The sequence below is a fragment of the Microtus pennsylvanicus genome, chromosome 2 (genome assembly GCF_037038515.1).
Source record: "Microtus pennsylvanicus isolate mMicPen1 chromosome 2, mMicPen1.hap1, whole genome shotgun sequence".
Lineage (NCBI taxonomy): Eukaryota > Metazoa > Chordata > Mammalia > Rodentia > Cricetidae > Microtus > Microtus pennsylvanicus.
The window spans coordinates 12,002,247-12,025,504 of NC_134580.1; the positions used below are offsets into that span (position 1 = coordinate 12,002,247).

The 23,258-nt window shown below is 48.1% G+C and overlaps 1 protein-coding gene across 4 annotated transcripts in view; it reads right to left on the reverse strand.

Moving 5' to 3' along the window:
• The window catches only part of Arfgap3 (ARF GTPase activating protein 3), a 52,398-nt gene extending 29,409 nt beyond the window's left edge, over positions 1–22,989 (reverse strand). For 2 of the 4 annotated variants that reach the window (XM_075960161.1, XM_075960159.1), the window contains exons 1-6: positions 22,784–22,955; positions 16,002–16,120; positions 10,225–10,297; positions 8,161–8,292; positions 6,497–6,580; positions 1,722–1,809 (exon numbers count right to left, since the gene is read on the reverse strand). In XM_075960161.1, the coding sequence (XP_075816276.1) occupies positions 1,722–1,809; positions 6,497–6,580; positions 8,161–8,292; positions 10,225–10,297; positions 16,002–16,120; positions 22,784–22,852 (565 nt within the window). In that variant the 5' untranslated portion in view covers positions 22,853–22,955. Of the gene's footprint in view, positions 1–1,721; positions 1,810–6,496; positions 6,581–8,160; positions 8,293–10,224; positions 10,298–16,001; positions 16,121–22,783 lie in introns of all 4 variants that reach the window. The other 2 variants (XM_075960160.1, XM_075960158.1) reach the window with 2 other exon arrangements.
• Between the last annotated feature and the right edge of the window lie 269 nt (positions 22,990–23,258).

Sequence of the window (23,258 nt, forward strand, 5' to 3'; positions counted from 1 at the left end):
TGTCATTAAAAAAAAAAAAGACAGAATTCTGCCCATTAGAATGTCAATGCATGTTTAAAACAATGGTTTTATAGAATGAAAATTAATGGTCTTTTCAACTGCTACCATTTAGAATTCCACTTTGTAATTGCTTTGGACAGGGTTTTATATAGCTCAGGCTGGCCTTCAACTCCCTAGGTAGCCAAGGTTGACACTGAACCCTGACTTTCCTGATGTTGCCCCTCAGTGCTAAGACTGTAGGTATGTGCCCCCACCGTGGTCTCAGAACTCTCCCTCATCATGTGTGGTTTGCAGTAAGGCACTCAGTTACCACACAGCACATGGCACATCCCCCATACGCTCTGTCATGGGACACGTGTCACATGCAACCCAAAGGACACAGCAATCTCCAGAACAGGGCGTAGTGTACAGAAGGGACACAAAGTGCAGAAGGCAGGTGTGTTGGGGGTGGCCACTGGCTGCATCTGGAGCTGCAGGCCCAGAAGAGAAGGGGGAGGATGCCAGGCTGGACTCCTGTGTTTCTCCAAGGCATTTCAACCACAGGATACAAAAAAGAAATCCACATAGCCAGACAGTGGTGGCATATGTCTTTAATTCCAGCACTTGGGAGGCAGAGGCAGGTGGATCTCTGAGTTCAAGGCTAGCCTGGTTTACAGAACGAGTTCCAGGACAGCCAGGGATACACAGAGAAACCCTGTCTTAAAAAATCAAAAAGGATAAAGAAAGCAACGGTTGTAAACCATAGGTGAAAAGCATCCATGCTGGGGTTACTTTAGAGGTGATTCATGGCTTCTGAAGCTGCTCTCTTACCACCCTTCTCGTGACAGACAGCACCAACTTTAATCCTGGCAGCAGAGTCCATTTCTCAAACTGTCTTGCTGCACCCCAACCCAAAGGCTGCCACTGAGCCTCCCTCCACAAGCCAGCATGTCTTTCCTGGGTCCCACATCCCAAGTTCACTGCTTGGCTGTCAAAGGTACATTTTATTGTTAATTTACTGTAACATTTGGGCCGATGAAAGAAAGATGCTCAGTTTTAGATACAACAGGCACCTAGGTCATTTCTAATGTTTACATTAGATCACACAATGACTGGCAGCATATTTACAGTACATGTACAGTTGGGTGTGGTGGTGCATGCCTGTGAGCCCAGCACTCTTCAGTTATCTCAGCGACCTAATGAATTTTCAGACAGTCTGTGAAACATGAGACTCTGCCTCAAAAAACCATTAAATCAATAAAGTTCTGCAATACAATTAGCAGGTGTGTGTGACTTATTTACTTTGAAATAGTTATTAAACAATTTAAAAATGGAAATCTTAGCCAGGCATGGTGGCGCATGCTTTTAATCACAGCACTCCAGAGGCAGAGGCAGAGGCAGGTGGATCTCTGCCAATTCAAGGTCAGCCTGGTCTACACAGAGAGTTTCAGAATGGCCAGGACTACACAGAGAAACCTTGCCTTAAAAGTTTTAAAACTAAATTTAAAAAAGAACTCTGAAATCTTGTCTTCTAATTATAGAAGTCCACACTTCAATACTGCATCACAGCAGACACTGACGACCCAGTTATCCTATTCTCTAGCTGACGTCTTGCTGGGACCCTTCTAGAATGTCTTTAGAATCCATGGGCTAACACAAAGGTTTTCTATTTTAACTTCAACAGTTTCAGCTTGGCTACTAGACCACAGAACAGTGTTCTGTGTTGACTTCATGGGCCCCACCTTCATTTTTTTCTGGAGCAGTTTCCACGGTCCTCAGTGTTAAAGGAGCTGGTTCTGGCTGTGCTGATGCCCGCACGGTACCACTAACCTGAGGTGAGATGAGAGAAGTCATTAGCAGGAAAGCAAGGATCACTAACAGCAAACCAGCATCAGGGTAGCAGTGCAGGAGCCCCTTCTGAGCATGTGCTAGTGGCAAGACTCCCAAAGACATCTGTCCACAGCCCTGCCTAAATGTTCACTTTGCCCACCATTTTTGTTTGTTTGTTTTTTGAGACAGAGTATCATGAATTCCAGACTGGCCTAGAACTTGGTATTGTGGCAGAAGACAACCCTGAACTTTTGACTTTTCTCCTTCACTTCCCAGTGTTGGTATTACAGATGCAAGACAGCCCCAGCTTATGATGTCTGGGAATAGAACCCAGGGCCTTGTGTCCTCTCTAGCAAGCGCTCTACCAACTCAGCTATATTCCCAGCCTCTTCCCTTCTAAGGTGTAAACTTTGGAATTTTTGTTTTTGTGAGACAGGTTTCAGTATGTAGCTTTGGCTAGCCTCAAACTCAGAGATCTGTCTGCCTCTGCTTCCTGAGTGCTGGGATTAAAGGTATGCACTACCACACCCAGCTGGAATAATTTCCAATTTATGCAAAAGTGATCCAGATCACACAGAACATTTCCATGTACCCAGGAAATGGTCATGGATGCAGCACCTGGGCACTGCAGGCTCTGTAGGCTGCTGTATCCAGTCATTTCCTCCCCTCTTGGAGCCACTCGGGGACCCAACCATGAGCTCTGTGGCTTGTCATCATTTTTCATGGCCTTGAAGCTTTTGAAGGACGTTGTCCAGTGCTTCACAGCAGAGTGGTTCTCTTCTTGCCTGTGTCAACATGACTCAACACTGGAGACAGTCCCCTGACCCTTGGTGAGGGGATGTGGCATCCTTTCCAGTCTTGGCAGGTGTCTCCCAGCCTGACCTGCACCTGAGGAATGGCCAGCTGAGCTCCACATCCTCAAGACTCCACTCACAGCTCAGGGTCCAAGAGGAAGACGTGTCCCTACCCCATTCATGTTGTACTCACTGAAGTCACACAGACTCCTGGTGACAGATGCTCTTTGGGTGGTAATAACACTGATTTTGTAGTTCAGACTGCCCTAGTTTTGACCACAGGGATGGAATGGGTCTTCCAGGCTGCCTATGAGTCCTTTGGATGAAGCCCTGTCCACTCTCCCCAGGTCACCTCACTTTCCAGCTTGAGCTCCAACTCTACAAGACGGTCTGTATACCTGGCTCAGAAACCTCAGCGGTCATTTCCGACAGGTAGCCTGTCTCCACTGCTGGAACATGGCAATTAGAAAGCAGGAGGGCTGAAGGTCTGGAGAGACAGCTCAGTGGTTAGCAGCACTGGCTGTTCTTGTAGAGGACTCAGGTTCAGTTCCCAGCACCCACATCAGGCTGCTTACAACTACCTAGAACTCCAGCTGCAGGGACATGGTGTCCTCTTCTGACTTCTGTAGGCACCAGGCACACATATGTTGCATACATATACATGCAGACACTCATATACACATAAATAAGTCTTTAGAAACCAAGGCCAGATGCTGAGGGTGTTTGCTAAGCCAGAATGTCACTGTCTCTAGGCATTCTTGATTTTTGTTGTTTTTGTTTTTTGAGACAGGGTTTCTCTGTGGCTTTGGAGCCTGCCCTGGAACTAGCTCTTGTAGACCAGGCTGGCCTTGAACTCACAGAGATCCACCTGCCTCCCATATGCTAGGATTAAAGGCGTGCGCCACTGCTGCCCGTCTTTCGGCATTCTTGGCGTGGGGTGTGGAAGCTGGACGACACGCGTGCACATTTATCTAGAGTCTCCATCTGCACGTGTGCAGACATGCACTACAGAGATGACACGAGTTCCTCTTCAACTCTCCAACCCAAGACCACACCATGCTGCTCCTGGCTCTCTCTTCCCAGCCCATCTTTTTACTGCTGTCATTTCTCAGCTACTAAGCATGGCTATTCAGCCTACTCTGTATCTAGTGCTGTGTTAAACAAAAGCAACATTCCCACCCAGGCTGGCCTCAACTCACGATCCTCAACCTTAGCCTCCTGAGTGCTGGGTTGCACATCTGTGTCCCCATCCTCAGCTTCTGGTAACTCCTTATTATGTCATCAATGACAACATATATATGCAAGTTATAATAGCAAAAAAGAAATAAATCAAGATTTACCGTGTGTGTGTGTGTGTGTGTGGTATCGAGGGCATACATGTTCACAGGTGTGTGGGTGCAGGTGTGTGCAGAGGTCAGAGGTTGACACTAGATATCTTCCTTGATCCCTCTCCCTTTATTTACTGGGGCAGGGTTTCTTGCTGAGCCTGGAGCTTGCTGACTCAGCTAGTCTAGACAGACAGTTTGCGTCAGGGACACCATCTCTCTCACCTGAGCCCTGGGATTACAGGAAGGCTGCTCCTGTTCAGCTTATACGGTTCCTGTATCCAAACTCCAGTCCTCATGCATGGCAAGTATTTTATCTACTGAGCTATTTCCCGAGGGGGTTTTTGTGTTTTAAATTTGATTTTTCAAGTCAGAGCCTCACACTATGGCCCAGGCTGTTCTGGAACTCACTCTACAGCCAAAGTGGACCTCTAACTTGCAGCAGTGGTGAGTCTCAGCCTCGGCAGCGTAGGACCATGATGGATCGTGCTTGCTTAAGCCCTCCAGAAGCGTCACTCACTTGGTCTCCAGCCTGCACAGGGGAGGTTCTAAAGGGAGGTCTCAGGGTCCTTGAAGGGAAAAAAGGGACCCTAGTTCCTCTGGCCATGAGGTGCGCAATCTTACTTCTCTGTATGCTTCCCACCAGTGTCCTAATGTTGAACAGGCCCAGGAGCTACAAGACGAACCATCCCCGACTGCTACGGAACAGTCTTTGTGCACTGGAAACACGCATTACTCTCACTGGTTAATACAGAGCTCACTGGCCTAGAGCTGGGCAGACAGAGATTGGGTGGGAGAGCCAGACGAGGAGGACACTGGGAAGAAGGGCAAAGTTGAGGAGTCACCAGGAGATGCCAGGAGGTGCAAAGCGTGCAGGATGGGCAGTATATAGATGAGGTGAGTGAGCCTCGGGGCAGCACAGAGATGAATAGAAATGGGTTCATTTAAGTGATGGGAGCTAGCTAAAATCATGTCTAAACTATCAGCTGATCATCTGTAAATATTAAGCCTCGGTGTGGGTATTTGGGGAGCAGCTGGTGGGACAGAGCTGATCGGTGGTCTAGATGGAAGACTTTGCCTACACCAGACTGTAACCTCCAAACCTGCATCATCGTAAATCTCTCTTCTTGGGTATGTGCCACCATGACAGGTATGAACGTGTAATTTCATTTTAAAACTGAGCAAGTAGCAGCCCCTCCTCAATGGGACAGTAAGAATCAGGGAGAATCCAGACCACGGGGCTCTAAGCCAGAAGTCTGCAAGTGTTGCTTCCCAGGACCTGTTAGTGTTTGGGGTCTTGCAAGCGCTACCCTTAGCAAAGTGACTTGAGAGGAAGCCAGGGAGCGCTGTGGCTGGCTGTCACTGCTGCGATCTAACTGCACATGCCACCCCCTGAACACTACTGCACTGGCTTCTCTGTATTCTACTCGTGTCATTTAATTCTCACAGTAAGTCTTGAAATCAGGGAACAGAGATTTGCCCCCATGACGACAGGGAACGGAGATTTACCCCCATGACGACAGGGCACTGAGATTTGCCCCCATGACATCGGGGAACGGAGATTTACCCCGTGACATCAGGGAACGGAGATTTACCCCCATGACATCAGGGAACAGAGATTTGCCCCCATGACATCAGGGAACGGAGATTTACCCCATGACATCAGGGAACGGAGATTTACCCCCATGACAACAGGGCACTGAGATTTGCCCCCATGACATCAGGGAACGGAGATTTACCCCCATGACAACAGGGCACTGAGATTTGCCCCCATGACATCAGGGAACGGAGATTTACCCCCATGACAACAGGGCACTGAGATTTACCCCATGACATCAGGGAACGGAGATTTACCCCCATGACGACAGGGCACTGAGATTTGCCCCCATGACATCGGGGAACGGAGATTTACCCCGTGACATCAGGGAACGGAGATTTACCCCCATGACGACAGGGCACTGAGATTTGCCCCCATGACATCAGGGAACGGAGATTTACCCCCATGATGTCAGGGCTCTGAGATTTACCCCATGACAACTGTCTTTATTCTTCAGTCACCAAGCTCTGAGTTGGCTAAGAAAGCACCCCAGAGCTAGGTACAGAGGTGACAGGAGCAGGGGTGTGGATGCCACTTCTAGACTGTCTCTGAAACAAGACAGGGCCCTTGCTTTCCCGGACAGGTATACCTCGCCTATGAACTGTGGCCCCAGGTTAGACCCCAAGTCAGAAGTCATGAATGGAGAACAGCACAGGAAACTCGTCAGGCAGCCTGTATCTTACTGCATTGCAAATGCATGCTTCTTAGGGTTTCAGAATAAGCACATTTTAAAATTATGTGAAGCATGGCCAGAGAGATTGCTCAGGGGTTAAGAGCTTGCAGTGCTCTTGCAGAGGACCCAAGTTCAGTTCCCAGTACCCATGTAGGAAAGTTCACAACTATCTGTACCTCCAGCTCCAAGAGTCTGATGCCTTCTTCTGGACTCCATGGGCACTGCACTTACATGTACAAACCCCCATATACATATACATGATCTAAAACAAACCTTGAGAACAAAGCAGCAAACTTACCTCCTGAGAGGCATGGGCAGCAAAAAAATCCTCCTCCTTTGGGGGAGGGGACACAGGTGGAGCTGCACAGCTGTCGAGCCACAGCTGGAAGGAAAATAAAACGGAACTTAGCAGGGAGTTTACCTGAAACCCTTTTAGATATTAATGTAGGTTCTAAACCACAGTGACCAGGCCCAGTCCAAACCCAGAATTTCCATCCTCACTGAAGTTGCTTATAACCTCGACATAACACCCCTGATGCTTTCAATCCATCTCCAGACACTAGCAAAGATGAGCTGTGGGAAAAACATATTCCTGGCTGAGGCTGAGGCAGGCACACTGCCCTGTGCTTCAGTCCTCAGACTAACAAATGAGTGGCCTTCCTGTGCCCCCTCAGGGCATGCCTGCCTTCCTCACTGCCATGCTTTTTATTCTAATGGTTTCCATGGTAAACACAGTCCCAAGGGCAGAGCAGTGTCTAGGGCTCCCAGGCTTCCAAAGGCTGTGATGTGCCTTCAAGTAGACCCATCAGCCCTGAGCTAAGGCCCCTGTGTGGTCAATGCTCACATGTCACCAATATATATATATATCAAACAAAGCTGGCAATTAATTAATTAGTTAATTCTTTGGCAGCATGAAGTGGAAGCCCAGGGTTGTTCACAGGCAGCAACATTCTGTCACAGAGCTTACGCCCATGAAATGAGGCTATCCTTTTATTTATGGTTGACTGATCTTCATTTTCAAGACCCTGACTGGCCTGGAACTCACTGTGTAGATCAAATAGATCTCATAATTGAGGTGATCCTCCTACTTCTTCCTTCCAAGTACTAGAATCCTAGGTTTGAGACACCCTGTTCGCTTATTTTTGTTTCTGAGATGGGGTCTCACAGCCCAGACTGGGCTTGAACTTGGATTCCTCCTGCTTCTGCCTCCTAAGTGCTGGAATCCCAAGTGTGAACCAGCGCTCCTAGCACTAAAATGACAAATCTTTAACTGGAAGCACACATTAAGCAGTTATGTATTGATTAGTTAATGGAAACATGACCTGTGTGGCCCACGGTCGGAAGGAACCTAAGGTCTCCAGCAGTGATCCTCAGTGTCCATGTGTACTGAGAGCTGGGCTGACCTGGAGAAGGAATGTGCTTCCTTGTCTAAGACCTGGATTACCTGGCAAAGCCAGTAGTAACAGCCTGGGGCCAGGGGCTTGGGGGAACTGTGACTTAAACCTGAGAACTCAACTCTTGCCCCTTAAAGGGCTGTGGTTATCAGGCCCAAGGCTGCTCTGAGACACACTTGGTACCCTGTGTTCCCTTGTACGACACTGCTAGATTAGCTTCCTGCTGACTTTGTCCCATTGGGCGGTAGCTTTCTGTTTATCTTGCAAACTGTATATAAGACGCTGTACTTCTTAATAAACTCATTTGCACATACCACCAACTTGGACAAGACCTCCGAGCCCAGCTTTCCTATTTCATTTATCCTCGCATCTCCTGGCCCTTCCCTTTGGGCCCTGTCACTGAAGAATGATCTGTTGGTCCAGGTCACACGTGAATTGACAGGGCAGAGTCCTTCTAATAATGAGGGTCTTCCATGCCCTGGCTCCTCACAGGAGACTTCAGAGAGTTTTACTGCTTGGGATTAAACAAATGCTTTTTACTGAATGAACTTTATCTACAGGGACTCACGTCAGTGCCGTGCTTCCGGGTGGCCTGGGTGGCCAGAGACTTGACTTTCTCCCGGTAGAGCTGAGCCGCACGGCTGTTGTACTTGGCATTGGTGTCACTGGTGGTACACCCGTGCTGGTGGAAGAAGGAAGACTACAGAGAAAAGCAGGCAAATTAACAGAAATATACAAGACTTCTGACCTCAGGCTCAAAATGCTACTGAATGAGGGACTTAAAAAGTTCAAGGGACACCATGAAAGCTCTAAAGTAAATTTCCCTTACTTTACAGAAGGGAATCCTTGGGGCCAACCAGATGGCTCAGCAGGGAAAGGCTTAGGCCGCAAAGGTGACAAACTGAGTTCAATCCCCAAGATCTATGTGGTGGGAAAGGAGGCTCACCGCCTACAAGCTGTCCTTTGACCTCTACACAGGCACCATGGCGTGTGCACAAGCATGTGCATACACATACAAAGACATAAATGGAATAAAAAATTTAAAAAGAAAATCCCTTCAAATATAGTGACAATATTTTTATTTTTAACACTCATTGATTGATGGATGGATTGTTGGGGGTGCATGAGTGCACATATGACATCTTGGGGGACTCTGTTATCCTTTTCCAGAAAATGAGTTCCAGGTATAGAAGTCATGTCACCTGGCCTGACAGCAGGCTGAACCATCTTGGGTCCTAAAGTTAATATTTGACAAAACTAGACCCAAGACTAGAGAGAGAATGGGTTAGCTGGCCTTCAGGTCTGCACTAATCACCTGTGCTGACTTGAAGGCTGCTCTGAGGAGGGTTTCCTTGTGAGAGGCAGGGGCTCGCTATGTATCTCTGTGAGTTCAGGCCAGCCTGATCTACACAGCAAATTCCAGGACAGCCAGGGCTGCATAACCTCAAAAGAGAAACCAGGCGGGACAAAGGTCTTAGAGAATAAACGACAACTCTTCATTACAGGGTCTTACTATATAGTCTTGGCTGGCCTTGAACTCACGGAACTCCTTCTGCCCCTGCCTGCTGGGTGCCAGGTTTACAGACATGGTCACCACATGTGACAACATATGACTTCTTACACCTGGCTGAACAGCACCTCTGAAAGTGTTTCAGTCACCAGTCAGCACCATTTGGAAAAGGGAGTGTCAGTGTCTCAAAAGACCTTTTGGGCTAGCATCTTTTCTCCTCTTTTGGGCTAGCATCTCTTCTCCTCTTCTGACAACTTCATGTATGCATATAATGTGTTTTGGTCATTTTTGCCCTCTATTAGGCTCTCTCATCACTGCTTATTCCCAACAAGGCCCCTTCTTCTTTCATGCCCACTGGAGGGCTTGCTTTTTTGTGTGCCCCACTGAGTTCAGTCAAGTATAGTTATCTATTGGAGCCTATACAAGTACCCCATGGCTACACCACTGAAGAAAATGACCCCCTCCTCCGCTACACACACTAGCTTCTTTGAACCGGTTTCTGGTCTACCACTGGATAGACCTGATTCTCTCTAGTTAATGTAAATACACACATCCCAGTGTAAGCACAGAGGTTCTCCTTCAAGGGTTAAAACCTCCTTTTTATTTTAAAGATTTATTTATGCATGTATAGGAGCACTGTATTTGCATGTATGCCTGCATGACAGAAGATGGCATCAGATTTCATTACAGATGGTTGTGATCCACTATGTGGCTGCTGGGAATTGAAGTCAGGACCTCTGGAAGGGCAGCTAATGTTCTTAGACTCTGAGCAATCGCTCCAGCCCCTCCTTCTGTTTTAAGCACACCGGTCTTCTAAATCCTCACTTGCTTTCAGATTCCTTAAAGCACTTAGACTCCTTCATTTTCTTGTGAATTTATTTCTTCAGTTGTGCTCTGACTCTACCACCAGAGGGGTTGGTTTGTCACCAGAAACCCAGCATCCAGCCCAACAGGTACTCACTCAATGGGTTTCTGAATAAAAAAACGCCGTTGATGCTTCTGGCTGTTGAGCCTGCTTTTTGCCATCTGCCCCCACCATCTCCACCCCCACCCCGAGCAACCCAAACACATAGGAATTGAACTTCAGTAAAGAGAAGGAAAGGGCATGTCTGGGGGACTTACAGCATTCGAGTTCCCTCCAACTTGCATGCATCGAAGCTGAAACCAAGACCAGTTCGAATCCAGCTCTGTGGATCTGGAAAGAAACAAGATGCCACAGTGTGAAAACTTCCCTTCTCTGGCATCAAACTGCTAACGAACCTTTCATAACATTTCCTAGAGCACTGGGATTTGGGACCTCTGTGTAGCCAAGCCAAGTACCTGTATCCTCACCCGGCAGGCAAAGGCAAGAGAACTGTAAGTTGGAGCCTTGCCAAAGTTCCATGTGAACCTATTTCAAAGACCACAAAGGGTGGGACTGGTGGCTGCTATTGTGGGTGCTTTACCTGCATGTGTGTCTGTATAGCTTGTGTATGCCTGGTCCTTCAGAGACCCAAAGACAGAGTCTGATCCCCTAAAGTTACACACAGTTATGAGCCTCCACATGGGTGCTAGGGAGCCAAACCTAGGTCCTCTGGAAGAACAGCAAGGACTCTTAGCCACTGAGCCATCTCTCCAACCCCTTTAAGCAGGGGTATTTAAGTTAACAAATTCCCTCAGAACCCTGGATTCCCACAACAAAAGGTTCTGATTGTGGAGGCCTGAGCATGCCCCATAGGAGCTTTGGGCAGTGCCCACTCCAATAGGAAGAACTGCTGCCCAGCAGAGAGTCCTGTGAAAGCTGAGTGCCGAGAAAAAAGTGCTCTTGCTAACCAATGGAGTAACAGGAAGGTGGCCTATGAGGTAAGGAGACAGTGGCCTCCCTCGCACTTCACTAGTGGCTACCCAACACAGCACTTCTGTAAGTAGAGTGTTTAAGTAGATTTTGGCGGAATGAATGCTGACTTCCCACAGTCAGCAGTGCAGAGGGAAGAAAGTATGTGGGGAACGGTGTGGACTGTGGTAGGTCATTTGTTTCCAATGTGTGAGGGTTCTTCCTTCAAGGCCACGTGTCCCCTTCCATGCTGGTGTTGTGCTAAGGCTCTTTGCTTGAGTTCCTTGAGAGGCACAAAGCTGAGTCTGAGCTGAGGATGTGAACAGCACCGCCCTGGGTGCTGGGCAGGGCCAGGGCAATTCCAGCCACTGCTGAATTCTGGGCCCCAGGCATCATCAAGTCTGGTGTTTATACATACACTCCTACCTTGTTTCGCTGGATGCCCACCAAAGACTTGTTAGAAATTATTGGTCCTCGTAAAAATCACTACCTTGAAATTTAATCTAAAATCACAAACTCCACTTGGTTAAATATACCAACCACGACACACTGAAAGCTCCGACTGCTGGCGTGTGCTGGTGCTCATCCGTGTGCACTTGTGTGGCTGGCAGGGCGAGGAGGGGGAGGAAGGGAGGACCCAGAACAGGGGCTTCCATGCCTCACTTACATATGTGGGTGCTGCTTAAATCTTTTCCACTGAGCATTTGAATGTTTTCTTTTGAGCTGGGACATGAGGTTGCTTAGGATGGTCTTGGACTTGAGAGCTCAAGTGATGCCCTCAGCCTCCCTAGGGTTGGGTTCCTGGCATGTGCCACTCCACCAGGCTTGTAATGTCTTGTTTGTTTGCTTGTTTGATTTTTGAGACAGGGTCTTTTTATGTAGTCCTGGCAGGCCTGGACTTCACTATGTAGACCAGGTTGGCCTTACACTTGGCAGTGATTGTCCTGGGTAACGTGTGCCCTGGATTTTCTCCTGTCCACAGCCTAGGCAGTTGTCTGTTGGCTCGGTACTTTTTAGTTGTTGTTTTTTGAGTCATCCATTAGTGTGTGACTCATGCAGTTACATTTATCTGACTTTGAAAAGGAACATGGCCCAGCAGATCTAGCTGCCCAGGTTCCAGGCTCCAGGCCAGTCCTCCTCCTACCTGATTTCCTGTAACTGTGTATGTGGGCATGTGCCTTAGAGGTGAGCAAGAGGACAGGCCACATGATAAGGAAGGGACCTGGGAAGGAGAAAAGGACAGAACAGCCCCAAGCAGGAGTGTGCTTCCTTTGCTCTAGACAGGGTGTGGCATTGTATCTGAACAGCTAATGGCAAATCTGGGAAAAACATTTTCAAACGTAAATCTGGAAGCTGGGAGAGGGATGGTGATGTTGGTGTCTGTAATCCTAGTGCTTCAGGAGGCTGAGGAAGGAAGATCTCTAGTTCAAGGCCAGCCTAGGCAGTGTACAGAGTGAGTTCAAGGTCAGCCTGGGAAAAGTATAAAAGCCTGTCCCAAGAAGTGCAAAGAGGCTGAGGATCCAGCTCAGTGGAAGAACAGCTGCCTAGCATTCACTGGTGTGGCACTGGATGCATCCAAGTTCCTTGGTTCTGTCCAAAGGGCGCTCTCACACTGACAAAAACACACGCACGAACTTATACACTTAGCTATTTTCACAAACAAAAATTAACTCATGCCTTTAATTTCAGCACTTGGGAGTTTGAGGTCAGTCTGGTCTACAGAGATAATTATAGGTAGCAATAGCCAGGGCTAGATAGTGAGACCCTGTCTAAAAAACAAAAAGAAAACTCAAAAGTGTCAAAAACATAAATGTAAGACTTGAAACTATAAAACTATGGGGAACTATAAAACTAAACTATAAAACTAAGACTATGGGCAAAAAAACAGGAGCTCACGGCTGTGGGCTCGGTTCTCGTTCTTTGAGAAGGATTTGAAAGGCACACACTATCTGGTCATCAAGAAAGTTTCCAACAGGTGTATCAGAAAACAGAGTAGAGTCATCATCCATCAAATGGGAGGAAATTCTCAAATCATTTCTGTTATAGGGGTCAATATATAGCAAACAAAAAGAAGTCTGAAAACTCAACACAACAAACAACTCAATCCAAACCAGGTAAGAACTTGAACAGAAAGTCTTCTAAGAAGATACACAGCCGGGCGGTGGTGGCGCACGCCTTTAATCCCAGCACTTGGGAGGCAGAGGCAGGCGGATCTCTGTGAGTTCGAGACCAGCCTGGTCTACAAGAGCTAGTGCCAGGACAGGCTCCAAAGCCACAGAGAAACCCTGTCTCGAAAAACCAAAAAAAAAAACAAACCAGAAGATACACAGATGGGCACAGTGCATAAGAAGACACTGGGCACTATCACTGGGGAATTCACATCACACCCGATGGCTGTTAATAGAAATGAAGAAGGAGGGAGGGAGGGCTGGCCTGGGGTCTAACTCAGTAGCACACCTGTGCAGCATGCACGAGGCCCAAGTTTAGTCCCTGGCACCACAGAAAAGACAAAAGGGCAGGATCAGGAGGGTGAGGACCGGGAAGAAGAATAGAGAAGAAGGTGGTGGTACACGCCTTTAATCCCAGCACTCAGGAGGCAGAGCAGGCGGATCTCTGTGAGTTCGAGACCAGTCTGGTCTACAGAGCTAGTTCCAGGACAGGCTCCAAAGCCACAGAGAAACCCTGTCTCGAAAAACCAAAAAAAAAAAAAAAGAATAGAGACAGGAGATGAGATGGAAAAGAAGAGGAGGAGGAGGAAGAAGAGAGGAGGAGGAGGAAGAGGAAAAAGTCAAGTGACAGATGTTGGTGAAGATGAGCAGAGACCGGAAGCCTAGTGCATTGCTATGGGGGATGTAAGAAGGCCCAGGCATTCTGTAACAGGGAGGGCTTCCTCAAAACAGGAGAGATGTAATCACCACCTGAGTCATCAACAGCACTTCCGGGTACCAGCCCAAAAGGACTCAACAGTTCCCAAGGTGATGTGTGTGCACCTGTGCTCAAGGCAGCTTTACTCAATAGCTACAACATGGGAGCAACCCATGTCCATCACGACTGGACAGAGAAGCAAATCAGTGTCTACAGATGGCTGGGATATTGTTCAGCCTCGTCAAAGGATGGGAACACCGATTATGAAACAATGGACGAGCCTTGATAAGAGTGAGCCAAGCAAACGGAGCCAGTGTCCAACAAACACCCCAGCTCTATTCACATAATGTGTGAGGTTTGAGTCAGCATCCCCAACATGCTCTTGTGTTAAAGCTTGTGGTCCCAGCTGGTGGTGCTGTCTGAGGAGGTTCTGAGGTTATGGCAGCCTTAAGAGGTGGAGCTTTCCTGGAGGACATCACTTGGGGTGGGCTTTGAGTTCTTACAACCTCACCCCACTTCCTGACCTCTCTCTGATCCCTGATGGTCAGGCTGGCCCAGTTTCCTTCCAGTATGATTTTTTTTCACCATTATGGACTCTCTCTCTCTGGAACCCTCAGCCAAAATTAACTTTCTTTTTTTTTAAATTTTTTAAGGTTTATTTATTTATTATCTATACAGTGTTCTTCCTGAATGTATGCCTGCAGGCCAGAAGAGGACACCAGATATTATTACAGATTGTTGTGAGCCACCATGTGGTTGCTGTGAATTGAACTCAGGATCTTTGGAAGAGCAGCTAGTACTCTTAACTGCTGAGACATCTCTCCAGCCCCAAAATTAACTTTCCTAAGTTGCTCTTGGAGATGGTGTTTCAGCACAGGAACACATTAGAAACTAGCACAGGAAGTATTAAAGTAGGCAAATCATAGAGTTTAAAGACAGCAGGGGGAAACATTGAAAAAATGCACCACAGGCTTGCTTACAGGCCAATTTGGTGGAGGCATTTTCTGAATCAAAGTTCCTTCTTCCAAAATGATGCCGGTTTGTGTCAAGCTGACATAAAACCAGTCAGCACAGCTAGGCATCAGTGGCGCATGCCTTTAATCCCAGCACTTAGGAGGCAGAGGCAGACGGATCTCTGTGAGTTTGAGGTCAGCCTGACTTATAAAGTGAGTTCCAGGAGCTGGGGGAGAGTGTGCTGGAGAGAAGGCTCAGTGGTTTAAGAGCATTGATTGCTCCTGCAGAGGACCAGAGGACCTGGGTTTGATTCCCAGAACTCACACGGCACCTCACCTTCTACAACTCCAGTTCCAAGGGAATCTGGTACCTTCTGGCTTCCAAAGGCCAGACACATACAGAATGAACACACACATACACACACACATATGCAAAATACCCATACACATACAAATAAATACATAAAAATTTTAAATGTTAAAGTAATGGGTGGAGGGCTGGGGCTGTAGTTCAGTGGTAAAGTATTTCCCTTGCAAGTGTGGGGCCCCAGGTTCAATGTCACTAATAAAAAAGCAAAAACAGCAAAAGAGATAGGCATGACAGTCACAAGTCAAGACATTTAAGAACCCTGAGCTGTACATGAAGAAAGGCAAACTATATATCTGTATTATTTGTGTCTTATATCACAATAAGAAAAAGTGGAATAGATAAAAAAAAATTGACTGGCCATTAAATCCTTCAACATTTAAAGAAGAAATAGGAGCCAGGCATGGTGACACCTTTGATCCCAGTGCTTGGAAAGTAGAGGCAGATGGACCTCTGTCGGTTGTAAGGTAAGCCTGGTCTACATAGAGAGACCCTGTTTCAAAAACGAAAAATGAACTAAGTAAATAAAAAAAAAAATAAAAAGAATCTGGGAAGTGGTGATGCACACCTTTAATCCTAGCATTTAGAAGAGGCAGAGGATCTCTGAGTTCCAGGACAGTCAGGACTACAAAGAGAAACCTTGTCTCAAAAAAACTAGTAGTAGTAGTAATAGTAGTAATTCTAATAATAGTAATAATAACAATAATAAAATAAAAAGAGACAAAGACATTCTAGCACATTCCAAACATTCTGGAACCAGAGTCTCAGACAAAAGATGACTAACATTTTCTCCTTTAAATTCTTCCTGCCAGGTATTGTCTCCAGCAGGGAGACAAGTACTGTATGCACCCACGTAACAGTGCAGTTTCTCCAGCCCGCGAGGGAAAGAAAGTTCACTTACCGGATAAAACTCAAGTGAACACCAAGTGACCGGTGTGACCCTGAACAGTCGATGCAAAGAAACACCCCGAAGGTTATGCTTGCCCAGCTGGGGTTTTTGGCCCCGCAGTCAAAACATACCTGAAAGAAAAAGACATTAAATGTGGTCGGTAACTAACTGACATCAGTTGGCGAGTCATTCAGGAGGTTGGAGGGGGAGATTCACACTTTACACCCAGAGGCTGAGCCCAGAGACCTGGCCTTGCAGGCATGAGGATCTGCATGCTGTCCACCCCTAGAGCCCACGGTGGGGGCGGGGGACCAGCTGGCTGTGCTTACCTGTTGCTAGGGAGGCACAGACTGACAGATCACCTACTTGGCAAGTTGCAGGCCAGCGAGAGACCCTGCCTCAAACAAACAAAGTGGGTGGCATCTGAGGAATGACTACTGACCGCCGAGGTTGTCGTCTGGCCTCCACACACACATGAACACATGTGTGCCCACACATTCACATGGACATACACACACAGGAAGAGAAAGGATGTCACCTAGGTTTTCCAAATGCTCACATTTCTTTTATAATGATGATGACGGTAATAATACAAAGCTACATTAATTAAATACAGTAAAAATATAGATTTATCTCAAACACTGCTTCTCTCAGAACTGTCAGTAGGGACCCTTAGCACATAAATGCATGCTGCTGAGGAACAGGACTCTGCCGGGACACTCTGTCCCATCCCATCACGGGGGCAGCGGTTGACACCCACAGAGCAGGCTTCTGGGTGTAAGTCTCTCTCTCTGCCTGGGAAGGAGGGGGCACTAGCCAGATGCTCAATCATCCCCCACCTCTTAATAATCATATCCTTGTGCAATCTCCACCACACTTTACCAAGGTGCCTTGGAGAATGAGGTGGGAGGACAATCTACCACTTCTGCGATTGGCCTTGTCACTGCTGTCACCACTGGGTCACTACCTCTGGGAGAAACCAGATACAGTTTCTCAAGGACACTCAAGAGAGCCCTGGGGACAGGCTCAAGTGGCAAGGAGCTGGGTGAGGCCCTTGCTGAACAGCTGTGGAGAGTGGAGGCCTGCCCACAGCAGCAGATGGAGTGATTGCTCAGATGACAGACATGAGCGGCATCACAGATACGACCCACTAGCCGGCCACGTCACTCTGCTCCTGACCTCAGAACCCATGTGGGGAACATGTCTGTGGATGGAAGATGCTAAGTCTGGGAGTTACTCCAGTGTTCCTCTCTGAAACACGGCTATCCCAACCGCCAATCCAAGGCACTTTGAGAACTGCTAGACACATGGGTCAGACAACAGAATGTGTCCTCCACTCTGTGGGCACAGAGAGTCCCTACAGGGCTGGGCCTTCCCTGTTACCTGTTTTCTCTATTAGCACTGGTGTTTAGTGCTGGCTGAACGGTTCTGGATATTTACCTCCCACGGACTCTTATCAATTAGTCTTTTCTCATAGGCACTCAGCAAATGTTTGCTAACCAAGTAAACAGCACACCAACTTATTGCCAGCTCACAAACTGCCACCTGACCCCTCCATGATGATGAGAGAAAACACTCTTTATCTGATAACACGTGCACAGAGCTATTTAAAGATACACAGTGCTGGGCACCCAGAGGGCTCAGTGGGTAAAGGTGCTTGCTGCCAAGCTTGATGATGACCTAAGTTCAATTTCTGGATCTTCATGGTGGGAGGAAAGAAATGAATCCCTCAAGCTGTCCTCTGACCTACACAAGCAGGTCATGAAAAGCCTACCATGGTACTCATGTGACCCCACCACCACCCAAAATAAATAATCACACAGTGTCTTCCATGGAATTTAATATTTATAGTCAATTCAAATCGGAATAGCAATTACATTTTTCACAAACAGGAAATTAGCTTTAATATTTTTCAGCCCCCCCCCCGACATACTTTAGATACATTTTATTTTTTTTTTTTATTTTTTATTTTTTATTTATTTTTTTTTTTTTTTGGTTTCTCGAGACAGGGTTTCTCTGTGGCTTTGGAGCCTGTCCTGGAACTAGCTCTTGTAGACCAGGCTGGTCTCGAACTCACAGAGATCCGCCTGCCTCTGCCTCCCGAGTGCTGGGATTAAAGGCGTGCGCCACCACCGCCCGGCTTTAGATACATTTTATAAAGTGAACACTACCCTCAGCTGCTTGCAGCCTTAGGAAGCAAGAGAGACTACAAGCTGCTGAATAGCTGTCGCCATGCTGGACTCAGGCTGACCAGCGACAGCGGGTGTGGAGTGACAGCAGGCTTGGAGAGTGGACAGTGACTCACTGGGCTACGTGTCAGACACTGTAACAGAAGCCAAGGTACACAGGAGTGGACGGCATCATAAGTCCACCAGTGCACACCGAGACCTAGTCCCTGACAGCCAAGTGCTGTCCTGTGAGGCGCTTGGACATGAGGGGAGAGATAGGCACAGACATTAAACAGCGCTGGGGAAGCAGCTGTGCACTTCCTATCCTGTGCTGTCCCTACCCCCATGGTCTAGTGGGTGAGACAACTCGTTATCTGATCCTATGGCTTTAGGTGAAGGGATGCACGGCCTCAGCCACCCCACTGCCTGGGACCCCTGGGAAATCTCCTGCTGCCTTAGCAGGCCTGGGGCAGGCTGAATGTTCTGCAGTTCCGTGTTGAAATTCTCGAGGCTTTTCAAACAAGGGCATAACCTCTCTATTTTTAGCATTTTACAAATTAATAGCTGGCCTTCACCATCATTTTAGGGAGAATAAGGAAACAATCAGACATCAGAGCTGAGATATAGGAACCAGGGCAGGAATAGTGGGACATGCCTGGGAAGTGGAGGCAGGGGGAATTCAGCTACACTGGACCCTAAGTGATTTGTGTTATTGGCACCTACCCCTAGCATTTCACCAGTGTCTCCCATATCAGACAGCACAACAAATGAAGCCCTTCATCTACTTTAAACACTACTTCATTTTATGAATGTTTTATGTCTGTCTGTGTACCACATGTGTGTCTGGTGTCGGCAGAGGCCAAAGAGGACATTGGTGCCCCTGGAGCTGTAGTTATGAATGGTTGTGAGCCACCATGTGGATGCCAGAACCAAACCCAGGTCCTCTGTGAGAGCATTATTAAGAGCTCTTAACCACTGAGCAACCTTTCTATCCCCGTTTACTTTTTAAAAGTTATTCTAAATTGCGCGTGTGCGTGTGTAGGCGTGAGTACAGCTACCCTTGGAGGTCAGAGGCACTGAATCCCTTGGGACTGGGACTGGAGTGGCTGTGAGCACCTGGCACGGGTGCTGGGAACCTGACTCAGGCTCTGTGCAAGGGCAGCACTCAGTCTTCACTGCTGAGCCATCTCCCCAGCCCCACATCTTCTATTTTCACCCCACTGCAGGCGTCTCGAAGGCACGTGCCATGTCTACACCTTCAGCGTAAATGTCCTCAGTGCTTTACACGGCGATGCACACGGTGGGTGCTGAACAAACACCAGGAAGCAGCCTGTGGGCCGAGGCCATTCACCCAAGCAGCCTGCCGTCACAACCAAGGCAATGCGGATGGCGAATTCCAATACAGCCAATCTAGCTGCTTTCTTTTTGCCTTTTCTGACTTATGCATTTTAGGGTTCCTTTTTTATTACCCCCCTCTTTTCTAGACAGGGTCTCCTGTAACTCATTTGTTCTGTAGCTGTAGATGACTTTGAACTCCTGATCCTCCTGCCTCTCCCTCCAGGTTCTGGAATTAAAAGTGTACAGCACTATACCAGGCCTACAGCTCTATTACAGCACAGTTTACTTTCAGGGAAGGCCCTTATAAGCTCAGATGAGTCTTTATACATTGGTACTTATTTAATTTTTAAATTTTCATTTGTGAAAGGACCTTGCTATGTGGTCTAGCCTTGAATTCGCCAATCCATCTGCCTCAACCTAAGTGTTTTAAAAAATGTTGTTAAGCCAGGCATAATGACATATTCTTGTAATTTCATCATTCAGAAGGCTGTGGCAGGGGGATTGCAAAATTCAAGGCCAGCCCGGAGTTACATAGTGAGTTTAAAGCTAGCTACACAGAAAGAACCTGTCTCAGAAACAAAACAAAAGAAGAGAGAGAGAGAGAGAGAGAGAGAGAGAGAGAGAGAGAGAGAGAGATAAATGTGAATGGGGGAGCTACAGCTCAGTGGCAAAGTGTTTGTCTAGAATACACAAGGCCCTAGGTTCAAATCCCAGTACTACAGAAAAAGGGAGGGGCTTGTTGTTAACCAGTCCTTCTAGCAATTAAAACGAGTTTTTACTGTTCTTCATGGCTTCAAGCCATTTCATCATCAACAGTTTCAAGCCAAGACCATAAAGCAGAGCCAAGTACCATGAGACATGACCAGAAGCTACTCTGGCATCTTGCTTTAGAAATCTTATCACAAGCTAGGCGGTGGTGGTGCACACCTTTAAGCCCAGCACTCGGAAGGTAAAGGCAGGCAGATCTCTGTGAGTTTGAGGCTAGCCTGGCCAACAGAGCTAGTTCCAGGACAGCCAGGGCTACACAGAGAAACCCTGTCTCAAAAAACAAACAAACAAATCATATTACAGAACATAATATATCCACAGGTGTGCTCTTAGAATAAAATGGAAACAATGGCTTCATTCATGTAGACTAAAGTCACAACAGGGTTTTCTTGGATCATCTAATCTAATCTAATCTTTATAACCACCCTTTTGGTTAGACCCAGTTCATAATCACATTCTCAGACAATGAAAATAAAGTGCAAAGTGGACAAGGTATGTGCTTCACCGTGGTAAAGCTAGAACACAGCAGCACCTCTCCCATATATATATATATATATATAGTGTGTGTGTGTGTGTACATTTTAGGGCAGGTCTCACTTTGTAACCAGACTAACCAGAAATCCACTACATAGCTTAAGCTGTTCTTTAACTACTGGAAAAACAACTGCCTCAGACTCCCAAGGGCTGGAATTGTAAGTATGTACCATCATGCCCATGGACAATAATTTTAATTTTTTTGAGAGAGAGTCTCATGTAGCCCAGGCACGCTCGAACTTGCTATGTAGCTAAGACTGCCCCTGAACTCCTGATCTTTCTGGCTTCACCTCCCAAGTGGTGGGATTACAGCATATGCCACCATGACCAACGACATTTTAATATGCAAGCAAGCCCACATGGGTTCCTTAAAAGTGTCTCTTGGTATCATGACACTGACTTTTTATTTAGAGGGAACACCTTCCCTTTTTGTTGCTGTTTCTTGCTTTTTATCTTTCTTATTTAGCAGCGTCTTTCTGAGGACTTCAAAGAGAATACATACTGGTGTGACAGGGAGAGAAAGCACTAGCATATGCATTTCCCACCCTCCAGCTGCACATCCAATCGTGTGTGGTAACAAGCAAGTCCCTGCTACACACAGATCAATCTTCATTTGAAGAAAAATCAAGGAAATAGTAAAGCAACAGACACTGGAGAGTGCCTGGAAGCCGTCTCCTCGTTCCTGCACTCACCAGACATTATCACCCCAATTAACCATTTCCCTCACTAGAAGCCTATAAAAATCTGGACTCCCACTATCAAGACCTAAAATGCCTGGGTTTTATAAAACGTTGGAACTTTCTAGGACACCACCAGTTCAGGACTCATGGCTGTGCTCGGTTACCAGATGTTTCCTTGGAGGTGGAGGTAGAGACCAGACTGAACTCCAGGAGGGTGGGGAGAGTCCACGGTGACACGACAGCCCTTTGTACTCTCCAGGTGCCACCCTACTCCGTCATCCCAGGGAAGTGGTCACTTTAACCCTGTGTATCATAACAACACTGCCTGCCACGTGCTGAGCGTTATGAGGTACAGTGGGGGTGGGGTGGGGACGCTTACAGGGAAAAAAAAATTGGAGGGGTGGACCTCAACCTCTGAAGGGATGAAGGTGAACTTTGGTGGACTTCCTTAGAAACACAGAAAGCTGGCATCCAGGGCAGAGAACCTTAGCTTTACTGGATCTGGAAACGGGATGCCACCAAAGGACAATGGGATCAGGATCTAACAGGTCATCAGTCCTGAGAAATACTAAAGACAAGGTCCATGGTGGGGATAATTCCTTCTTTCCCAGAGCCCAGCACATTTAATGTTCTGACCCCTAGACATGCTTCCCCCTGGTCTAGGTGGCTGTAGTGTTCCCCCTCAGCTCACGGGAGCCAGAGTGTATGCCTCTCCAGCTTTCTCAGAGATCAGCTAGCCAATGGACAGGCGAACTTCCACTCCCTGCTCTCCCCACCCCACCTTGTCTGTGCTTCTGGGTCAAGGTGTTCTGGCACCCCTAGATGCCATGAACCGGTTCTCTCTCTCCGAGTCCCCAGGTACTGGCCTCTGATCCTGGCCATCCCGAGAGGCCCATACCCCAGTTCTCTCTCTGCCCTAGACATCTCCAGATGCCCATGCCGCCATCCTCTGTCTACGCCCAGGTGCTCTGTCCTCCGGTGCGGGACACCGCAGACGTCCATGCCCCAGCCCTCTCTGTGCTCTCAGGTGTTCTGCTCTGTGCTTCTGTACATCTTCTAGATGCCCATGTCTCAAGTCCTCCCTAGGCTCCTAGGGCCTCTAGCCAGGCTCTCACTGAACCCCGTACTCCGTTGCCAAGCCCCTGGTGTGTGCCCCCCTCTTCCGCCCCTCGCTGGCGAAGGTTGGGGAGCGGCGGCTGCCAGGCCCACAGTGCGACGTGTCACAGGCCGGGCGGCTCCTCCCATGGCCGTGGCCACACCGGGGTCCAGCGAGCCGTGGGGTCCCGAGCCCGCCTGGGGCCGTTACCTTATTAGTGGGCACCGAACGTAGGCGCTTGAAGATGGCCAGGATGTCCTGCTTGCTGGGGTCCCCCATGGTCACCGAGAACCGAGGTGAGGCAATCCCCGACAACCGGGAAGAGACAAGGAGAAGCGGTTGCCGCCTCCCGGAGACCGAGGGGCAGGGCTGCGCGTGACGAAGGCCACGCCCCCTCCGCACATAGACTCCGCCCACAAAGCGGGCGCACGCGCCGTTCTCCCTCGCACTGACGCTCCAGCGGCGCGTCAGGACCCTCCGGGTTCTCACCTAGAGGCCCGGGGCGGCAGGCGCATGCGCGGACGTAGCGTCTCCTTTCTGCAGTCCTTCAGTTCTCAGTGCTAGTCTGCTGTGTAGGACAGAAGCGCCAGGGTTTGCGCAGGGGGCAGCGCGCTTACCCACCGTACCCGCCAGCATCTCGCTGCCGGCTCCTCCCACGGCCACAGTCACACTTTCTTCCTACTGG